A 10054-nucleotide genomic window follows, 5' to 3' on the forward strand; every position below is an offset into this window, starting at 1 on the left:
TTTTTAGACTCACATCTTCTCAGTGAGGAAGATTTTCTTACCTTCCACTTCAGGGAACCTGCGTCTCCTGCACGCAGCATGCGCCCCGGCCCACCTGAAGCAGCAGGTCTTCTGTGGGCAGCCCAGGGTCGGCAGGCTATGCAAGAGGGCCAGGCTGTGCGCAGGTGCCCTGTCGCTGGGGCCATGCGACGCAGCAGGCTGGGGATGCTGGCACTGTGCAGATAGGCCCCAGAGGTGCCAGGAGAAGGGGAGGGGTCCCATTCCTCACCCACTGGTCCTCCTGCTCCACAGGCCCAGAGGTCTCCATTCCAGGATGGTCTCCGCAGGGTCCCAGCCAGCACGGCATTGAACCCCAAGCTGAGCCTGCCAACAGCCAGCACGTTTCGCATGCCTGAGTCAACAGGCTCCAGAGAAGGTGCAGTGTCAGCTGGGGCAACTGACCTGCACTACACAACGCAGCCAGTGTTCCAACACAGCAGGTTCCTCAGGGTGTCTCAGTGTTACGGTGCCCTGACATGGTCAACAGGAAACCAACCAGCCAATGCAAGCCAGAGCACACTGGCCCAGACCCTTCAAGAAGGCTGGGCCACTGCCACTCATGTGGGAAACAGAACTGGATGGAATTTCTGGCTCCTGCATTTGGCCTGGACCAGTCCTGGCTGCTGCGGGTCATCTGGGGATCAAACCAGCAGATGAAAAAAATCTCTTGTGCTCTGCTTTTCAGAAAACAAGCAGTTTGAGGTCACCCTGCCAGGTACACCTGGTGGCCAGCTCAGTTGCCTGCTGTCAGAAGACAAAGGAAGGCAGGCAGCAGAAGGCAGGGACAGCCACTGGGCCCAGGGGGACCTGCAGCAAGAACCTAGAGTCAAGAATCCATCTGCACACGTATGCACCTGTAAGTAGCAGGTGTCTCTCACTCCTGTGTACACAAGTGACATGGTGAGTGATTCCACAGTGCAACTCTCAGGTCCTGGCACTGCCTCCTGTCAGGCTGCCTCCAGACATTAACGTGAGAAAGGATTTTCCATCCGCTGGCTAACTCCCCAAGTAGCTGCAACAAGCAAATATGAGCTCTGATCTGAAGCCAGGAGCCAGGAGCTTCTTCCATGTCTCCCACGTGTGTGCAGGGGTCCAACGCCCTGGGCCATTCTTGTCTGCTTTTCCAGGCCACAAGCAGGGAGCAGGATGGGAAGTGGGGCCGTTGGAACACAAACCACTGCCCCTGTGGGATGGCAGTGTAAGGATTTAGCCATGACGCACCCAGCCTGAGCTCCCAGCATCTGTATGCAGTGATGCTCACACCTCGTGAATAAGACAGATGTTGGGCTTACTGCTGCTGTGGACACTATCACCATAAAGACGTGGAACTATCACGAATTTTCTTATAGTTTATTGCTTTATCTCAATTCAAAATATATTCCCTCTCCCCAAAGTAACTTACAAAACAGGGCACGTTGCTATCCTAAAAGGAATGGACGGGTAACACACATGAAAAGCAGTCTTTGGATCACGTATAAATATTACTTTGAACCTCATTTGTTGACATCAACTTCTTCAGTATCTCTGTGCTCTGGGGAATATTCTAAAAAAGAAAAAATTAGGAATGCAGTGAGAATTCAGCCAGAAGTAATATACACACTCAGTCTCCCTGCAGTGAGAATCTAAGTCGGGAGCGGCACCCCAGGGGCCAGGCTCTGCCTGTCACTGCCTGCGTCAAGGAAACGCAAGTGTGGGGAGCCCCGCAGACGACGGCCCCTGCCAGGGAACCAATTCCTCACCCCGCACAACCAGGGGCCGGCTGGTCTCCCCACCGCATCCCCACCACGCTCGCCCCGCTCGCCCCGCTCGCCCCGCTGGGCTCTAGCTACTCTCTCCCGCATCCCTCCCGTGCCTGAGGCTCCATCCCTGGAAGCCAGCAGCACTGCCCCTGTGCCGCGCACCGCGAGGAGCCCAACATCAGCTCACACTCACGGCAGGCATGCAAGACGATGCAGGTTCCCTACACACCCACTGCCAGCAGCCAAGTGAGAACTGTGTGCGGTGGCTGCGCTGCACTAGGGAGGCCACACCGTCAGAGCTGCCGTCAGCGCCATGCACACGTCACCTCCAAAGCAGGTGATTCCAAATGTTCGCACAGCACCTGTGAGCCCACCCCGACCCTCAGCGAACCAACGTCCCTATAACGGGGTGCGGAGATGAGGGAAGGTGTCTTGGGCGTCTGACGCGATAGTCACCGCAATCTGCGTGGGTCCCTGTCCCATGTGGTGCACACGTGCCCCCTGACACGCATCCAGGTGAGAGCAGGTGCTGGCTGAAACACTCAGGTCCCTGCACCCACTGGGACACCCAGATGGAGTTATGGCAAACCAGCTTCAGCCTGGCCTGACCCGGCTGGTTGCTGGCACTGGAACATGAACCAGGGAGCACAACATCTCCTTCTCTCTGCCTTTCCAATCATGTTTTTTTTTAAATTTACTTTTATTGGAAAGTCAGATATACAGAGAAGAGAGACAGAGGAAGAGCTTCCGTCCAATGATTCACTCCCCAAGTGGCCACAATGGCTGGAGCTGAGCCAATCCAAAGACAGGAACCAGGACCCAGGAGCTCTTCCATGTCTCCCACACGGGTGCAGGGTCCCAAGGCTTTGGGCCGTTCTCCACTGCCTTCCCAGGCCACAAGCAGGGAGCTGGATAGGAAGTGGGGTCGCTGGGACACGAACCGGCGCCCATATGGGATCCCGGAGTGTGCAAGGCGAGACTTGGGCACCGGCTAGGTCAGAGCCTCACCACCTCACTTGTCATTAGTTCAACCGCTTTTGCCTGAGGCCTTCTTCTCCATGCAGCGCACAGTGAGACAAGGACACAGCCGAAACTGTGGTCTGTGCGACACGGAGCTGATGACCAAGTAAGAAACCAATCTATGAGACGCGTGGACTGGGCTGGCTCCAGCAGAACTGGCCACGCTGGAAACAAACAGGGCTATGGGCTAATGCTGCTCGAGCCACTTTGCTTTCAGGAAGTCCGTCAACCAGCGGCCAGTGTGCCCGGGAGCAGGGCAGTGGTTCACTCCCTGTGAACCAGTACAGGTGACAGCTCTACCCACGCACTCGGCCCCCAGCCTCCGGGAAGTGAGCCCCCCAACACAGAGGGCAGCAAACAGGCTCAGCCAATGAGTATAACTCTCTTTCCACTGCAAGCCCTGTACTCTGCGCAATCACACGAATCAACTGTATAACAACCTCAAAACGACAACACTGCAAAGTAGTCACAGAGACCTCTTGGCGAACGAAGCCACCAGCCCATGGGGACCCCTGGGCTCTCACCACATTGCACTGCCCTTCGCACGAGAGCATGCCCACCGGGGCGCAAGCGCTGCTGTCAGGCCAGGAACCTGCACCACCACACGCTCCTGTCTGTCCAGGGTCTGTTACCAAGACACAGCTCTGAACTCAAACTGGAAACCTCACCTTGACCAGCCCTTTGAAACTTCTGGAAGAAAGCAGAGGCTTGAAAGCTTCCACTGTGATGAGGTCCAGCTTCATGACATCCGTGTAACACAGGTAGAGGACGGCGGGCAGGCCCCACACCTGACAGAAGCTCAGAACTGGGAAGGCACGGGGGAGAACACCGAGGCGCCCATTACACAGACAGGCACACTGATTAGACTGCAGTGCTGTGAAGCCCACGCTTTTTCTTTCCTCTTTGAATCAGGTCATTTACGGCCATTCTGAATCAATTAAAACATACTATATTCTTCCAAAACCCAACTTATTTTCCTAATAATCTGTTGCTTTTTCAAACACTATCTTTATGCCTCATTTCTTGAATGGACTGAGGCAATTTTAAGTAGCTGAAAGATTAAAATTTTACTGGTGAAAATCATACAGACTAACAAGTACATAATGCATAATGTAAAACACGTAGCCACTTGCCAGCACATGTCACGTCAAAGGAAAAGAGGCTCTGCCGATGGAGGAGGGGCTCACCCGCAGCAGGAAGGTCGTGCACGATGTTCGGCTGTTCCAGCAGGGAACAGCACAGCTGGTCTTCGAAGTTCTTGGTGTGCAGAGCTTTCAAGAAAGGAGAAGGCAGGCTGCCCGTGGATTCTGAGGTCTTATAGTCAGTCACGTGTCGACTCGTGAGAATGGTCACTTGCATGTTCTTCCTGGGACGAGAGCCAAACACCTAACACAACAAGGCTGCCCATGAGGGCTGTGAACGGCAGCAGCCTGCAGTCAGGCCCCCAACACCCCTGCCCTGCAGCAGCACTGCGCATGCGCCACGGAGCAGCACACTCTGCTGGATCGTGTCTCTACCGCCTACATGGGAATCTTGCCCAGGTCACCTTCCTCCCCTGTGAACCTGCTGGAGGGGCCACGACGTGCGACCACTCAGTGAGCCCCAACTACACTCCCCACGCTCTCCCCCAGCACAGGATACCAAAGTGCCAAAAGTGCTTTGTTAGACAAGTTCCATCATCACAGCTTGATAAACGCAAAGATGCTAACACAGTGCAGGCTACTTCAAGTGTTCACGGCAACAGAGCTGACTGTGGCACAAAATGTCTGAGGTCCGTGCGTCGTTTCACAATTTGCAGAAGGAGCATCTTCTATAACCTGAGAACTCCTCTTACCCATCAACACGTCACTTTACTTTCTATATCCTGTTAGACATTAGTACTTTTTAGAGAGAAACAAACTCCTTTCCCACATCCGTATTTCCCCACAAAGGTATGAGGGAAGAGACCAACTCCTTAAAGAGAGGGCCACTCAGGGGCAGGTGCCACAGCCAGGCAGGGAAGCCATGACCTGGGATCGCAGAACACGCCCGGACTCCAGTCCTGCCTCTGCCTTCCGATCCAGCCTCCTGCTGACACTCAGGAGGCGCAGATGTCGGTCAACCTTGTGGATCCCCAACCTCCCATGGGGGTGAGCCAGATGCAGTCCACGCCCTCTGGCTCGGGCCTGCTCCCGCCCTAGCTGTGGGCATCTGGGGGAGGGAGCCAGCTGATGGAACAGTCTACCATGTTTCAAACGGCTGCTTCTCACAGAAGCGCTCACCTTCTCCAGCCACTGGTACTGCTGATCTTCAGCAACATAGCAGCTGCACTGACAAAGGATCACCTGCAAAACCAAAACCCCAGCGTGTGCACACACCCCAAACCACACCGCTGTAACCGCGCCGTGCGAGTGCTGACACAAGTCTAAGTACACCCATTCCCCTGACTCCACAACTGACCTATTTCAACAAGAGCCAAACCCCTGCTGGCGATTACTCTCAGAGCAACTACACACTGGCAGTGCCCGAGAGATGCGGCTGGAGTCCAAGATTGCGACCAGCAAGAGCTCCAAGCTTGGCCACCCCGGGCAGGTCCCACATACCGAGTGATGGCCTTTTAGCTGATAGAACACACAAAAGGCCTCGGCAGGAGACAAGTGCGTGGAGTCCGCCGTCCTACACCACTCATTCCAGAGTTTAGCACAGCCAATTTCTTCCCAGACTCCCGAATTCATAACGAACGACGACAAAAACGCTGTGGGAGCAATTCCTGCATGTTAGTGACCAAGTCTGTAAGCCGCATTTGGTGTTCAATACAAACCATGTAATTGCTCTAGAACATGGGAGCAGACAGGGCCATGTGAGCGCACACCCAACACTGCCATTCTGCAGGAAAGGCCAGCCCAGAGGAACCTGAAGACTGGCATGAACCAGAAATGGGGCATACAGCCCTGCTGCCGGGCCTCACTGTGCCCACGGTGACACCAGCCCTGCTGCCAGGTCTCACTGTGCCCACAGTGACACCAGCCCTGCTGCCGGGTCTCACTGTGCCCAGTGACACCAGCCCTGCTGCCGGGCCTCACCGTGCCCACGGTGACACCAGCCCTGCTGCCGGGCCTCACTGCACCCAGTGACACCAGCCCTGCTGCTGGGCCTCACTGCGCCCACGGTGACACCAGCCCTGCTGCCGGGTCTCACTGTGCCCACGGTGACACCAGCCCTGCTGCCGGGCCTCACTGCGCCCAGTGACACCAGCCCTGCTGCCGGGCCTCACTGCGCCCAGTGACACCAGCCCTGCTGCCGGGTCTCACTGTGCCCACGGTGACACCAGCCCTGCTGCCGGGTCTCACTGTGCCCACGGTGACACCAGCCCTGCTGCCGGGCCTCACTGCGCCCACAGCGACACCAGCCCTGCTGCCGGGCCTCACTGTGCCCAGTGACACCAGCCCTGCTGCCGGGTCTCACTGTGCCCACAGTGACACCAGCCCTGCTGCCGGGCCTCACTGCGCCCAGTGACACCAGCCCTGCTGCCGGGCCTCACTGCGCCCACGGTGACACCAGCCCTGCTGCCGGGCCTCACTGCGCCCACGGTGACACCAGCCCTGCTGCCGGGCCTCACTGTGCCCACGGCGACACCAGCCCTGCTGCCGGGCCTCACTGTGCCCACGGTGACACCAGCCCAACAGAATTGCACATAAATGAAGCAACATTTATTTACCACATAGCTATTATGCTCTTTTTACTCAAGCTTTATTTATGTTCTATGCACTAGTTCTAAGCACTAGTTCACCCTCCAGCTGGCTACACCCTGGGGCTAGGTCGGGTGGGAGCCGCAGCCAGGAGCTCCACTCTGCACGCAGGAGTCCAAGCACCTGCACCTTCGTCCACAGCCTTTGCAGGCCGGGCAGCAGGGAGCTGGACGGGGCAGAGGCGCCAGACCTTAGCCAGCAGCAGGGAGACCCTTCGGGGCCTGGGATCTTGGCTGAAGCTCTGGAGGTGCGTCTGTGGACCCCTCGAGACCAGGGTCTTTGTGCGGACCAGCACTGTTGCTGTGCGCTCGGTTCTCATGTCAGCCCACCAAGCTAATCAGTAAGCACGGTGACCTTGGGACTCAGCAGCTACAGGTGTTAGCAACAATTGTTATTACGGTCCTCACACGTTCCCAAAGGACGCTGTTAAGCTTCAAGTGCAGGGCCACCTGGCACACACACCCTCTGCGGGCCCCTGGGCTCATCCTGTCTGCTCCAATCCCACTAATGCACACCGCGAGAGGCGGAGGTGAAGGCTGCATTTGTGGAGTGCCTGCCACCTCCACGGCAGCCCAGGCTGGAACTCCCGGCTCCTGCCTGGCCCGGCCCCAGCTCTGTGGGCATCTGGGGAACGAACCAGCAAACAGAACACAGACTTACTGAGACAAGAGGGGTGAGAGAGAAAGATCTTTCATCTGCTAGTTCATTTCCCAAGTGGCAGAGACAGCCGGAGCTGAGCTGATCTGAGGCCAGGAGCTTCCTCCAGGGCGCCTCCATGGCTGCAGGGGCCCAGGGTTTTGCCATTCTCTGCAACTTTCCCAGGGAGCCGGCTGGGAAGAGGAGCAGCCTGGACATGAAGCAGAGCCCCACCACGTGGCAGCACTGCAGAGGAGGCTCAGCCTGACTGGCCACCATGCTGGTCCCTCTGTTTTTTCTCTCTCTGCCCCTGTCTTTCTGCCACTTTAGCTTTCAAAATTTTTAAAAATGCTTTAATTTACATAAATGTGGCTATTTCAACACAGTGCCCTTCCCTTTAATGTGCAGGTACCCGACGGGCAGGACACAGCTGCATTCGTCCTACAAGGCGGGCAGCCTGCTGTGCCACACAGAAGCAAGCGGCTCCGCACTGAGAAGGGTCGTGGTCTGCGTTAACTCACCCACTGCATTGTTGCCTATGGCGATTATAAACCTGGAGCAAGGATGTTTTTCTAGCAGAGAAACTTCCAAACATGTTTTTGTCTGTCTTCGAAGGAGTCGCACCTCCCTAACACAAGAAATAAAGAGGAAACTAAAGTGACTTCAATACAATTAGCATATTAGGGACAAAAGTACACTAAATGGTACAATGCTATCACAGGTATAAGGTACTTTTTAAAAACACGGTTTTATTATTATTTTCTTGAAATACAGAGAGGAGAGAGAGATCTTTCACCTGCTGGCTCACTCCCCACGCAGCTGCAAAGGCCGGAGCGGGAGCAGTCTCCAGCCTGGAGCCTCCTCAGGGTCTCCCACACTGGCGAGGGCCCTTCTGCTTTCCCAGGCTGGAAGCAGGGAGCCCCAGCACAGCATGGATGCTGAAGCCAGCAGGCTCGCTGGGCCACCACACTTGCCACTTGGCATAGGGCACATTAAGAAGAACATAATAATTAGAAGCGAACAATGGGTCCAGGAAATGGCAGCCAATAAACCACTGCCCAGTGAGGGCCAGGCCGCCATCCGACCCACTCAGCAATCTTTGCATCACTGGAAGTGAGTCCACGGACAGACGGACAGGCCAGGCAGGCCGTGCAACAGGAAAGAGCAGTACTGCCCGGCACTCTTAAAACAAAACAGTCATTTCCAAAATATAATAAAAACATATATATGTATTAAAAAAAAGTCAGACACTCTGGTTGTCAGCAACGTGGCCCAGCGTGTTAAGGCACCCAGACGTTCCTGCCAGCATGCCTAAAAAAGCAGCAAAGAATGACCCAAGTGCCTGGGCCCCTGCACCCACGGGAGACAGGAGGAGGCGCCCGGCTCCTGCCTTCAGCCTGGCTAAGCCCTGGCCATGGTGGCCGTCGCCAGAGTGATCGGTGCCCTTCCTGTGACACCTTCAAATAAATCAGTCAGTCAACCACTAAAACAAGCAAGAAAGCTAAAAGGGGCTTAGGCCAAGCCTCCGAAACACACGCTCATTTGCAGACAAATGTGAAACGACAGCACGAGGCGGCGTCACACAGACTCAGGATGGACAGTCTCTCAGCAGGGGCAGAAGGCACGAGCGGGAGAGCTCTAAATGTTTGGGTAACAGGGCACTGGCTGCGACGCCTTAGTCTGGGGATTGCACGTAAAGCCCCCACCTGGGACGACAGCACCCTACACGGGCGTCAGTGTGTGTCCCACCTTTTCTTCCGGTCCAGCTCCCTGCTCACCTGGGCAGCTGCCCGGACACCCGGACCTAACCCCTGATTCCCAGCCAGCCACGTGGGAGTGAGCCAGCAGATGGAAGCTGTCTCTTTTGGTTCTTCCCCTCTTTCTCTGTAACTCTAGCTTTCGAATAAAAACAGTAATAATAACACGTCTTCGGAAAAAAAAAAAAAAAAGGCCGGAGTCCCCAGGCCCCAGGCCGCCCCCCGACCGTCGCCCACCTGGCGGTCCTGGATCCTGTTGCCCGCTGCAGGCTCAGCCTGGCCACCGCAGCGCTCAGAGCCGGGTTCCCTGTCCCTCCCTCCCTCGGTCACTCTGCCTTTCCAGGGCTGTGACACGATGCCCAACCCGGGTCCCCACCCGGCCAGCCACGATGCCGAGTGTTCGCGAAGCATCCAGAACCAGGCAGGGGGTCAAAGGCCGCGAGGATCCGGCTCCCCTGGGGGCGCTGGGACAAAGGCGACAGAAGCCCCGCAGCCCACGCGCAATGCCCACCCGGCCCCCGCGGACCGGACGGCCCGGGCCAGGCGGCCGAGGTCTCCGGAGAACGCAGCTCCCTCCACGCCAACGGCCCGCCCGGCGCCTCACCGCTTCCGCGCCAGCTGCTGCCGGACCTCGCGGTCCTCGGGCGTCTCCCTCCGTCCTTCCTCCTCCTCGTCTTCTTCGTCCTCAGTCCCGGCTCGGCAAGGCGCCTTCACCACCTCTCCGAAGAACGTGGCTGCCATGGCGCCTCCCGGCCGCTCGGGGCACCCCGCGCCGCGCACGCCCACCTGCCCCGACTCTGCGTGCGGCCACGCCCCCGTGCGTGCATCGCCCCCCCACACACGCCGCTGTGATCCTGCAAGCGCCGGAAGTCCAGAGCGGGCGAGGAGACCGAGACGGGGGGGACGGCGGGCTAGAGGGACGAGCGGCGAGGCGGGGGCGGAGCCCGCGGAGGCCGGAAGCGGGGTACGCTCCCAGCTGGTGCTGCACCGGGCGGCGTCCACTCCCGGCCGGCGGGTGCTGGACCGGGGCGGCGCCCACTCCCGCCAGGTGCTGCACCGGGCGGCGCCCACTCCCGGCCGGCGGGTGCTGCACCGGGGGTCTCCGGCGCCCGTGGAGAGCACGTTCCGCAGGCCT

General features: G+C 57.6%; 1 protein-coding gene across 4 annotated transcripts; it reads right to left on the reverse strand.

Moving 5' to 3' along the window:
- Window positions 1-1385: 1385 nt before the first annotated feature.
- Window positions 1386-9707, reverse strand: PSMG1 (proteasome assembly chaperone 1). Of its 4 annotated transcripts, none has more exons than XM_040986627.1 (7): window positions 9524-9707; window positions 7684-7790; window positions 5381-5532; window positions 5060-5107; window positions 3986-4184; window positions 3467-3603; window positions 1386-1582 (listed from the first exon to the last, which is right to left on the reverse strand). In XM_040986627.1, exons 1-7 carry the CDS (start codon window positions 9658-9660, stop codon window positions 1508-1510), a joined length of 855 nt encoding a protein of 284 aa, XP_040842561.1. In that variant the 5' UTR covers window positions 9661-9707; the 3' UTR covers window positions 1386-1507. The 4 variants fall into 4 exon arrangements, with proteins under 4 accessions (XP_040842561.1, XP_040842560.1, XP_040842562.1 ...); XM_040986626.1 differs by having other exon boundaries at window positions 5060-5122; window positions 9524-9703; XM_040986628.1 differs by lacking the exon at window positions 5060-5107 and having other exon boundaries at window positions 9524-9706.
- Window positions 9708-10054: the final 347 nt, after the last annotated feature.

Source organism: Ochotona curzoniae, unplaced genomic scaffold, assembly GCF_017591425.1.
Source record: "Ochotona curzoniae isolate NIBS_2020 unplaced genomic scaffold, NIBS_Ocur_1.0 contig_4516, whole genome shotgun sequence".
Lineage (NCBI taxonomy): Eukaryota > Metazoa > Chordata > Mammalia > Lagomorpha > Ochotonidae > Ochotona > Ochotona curzoniae.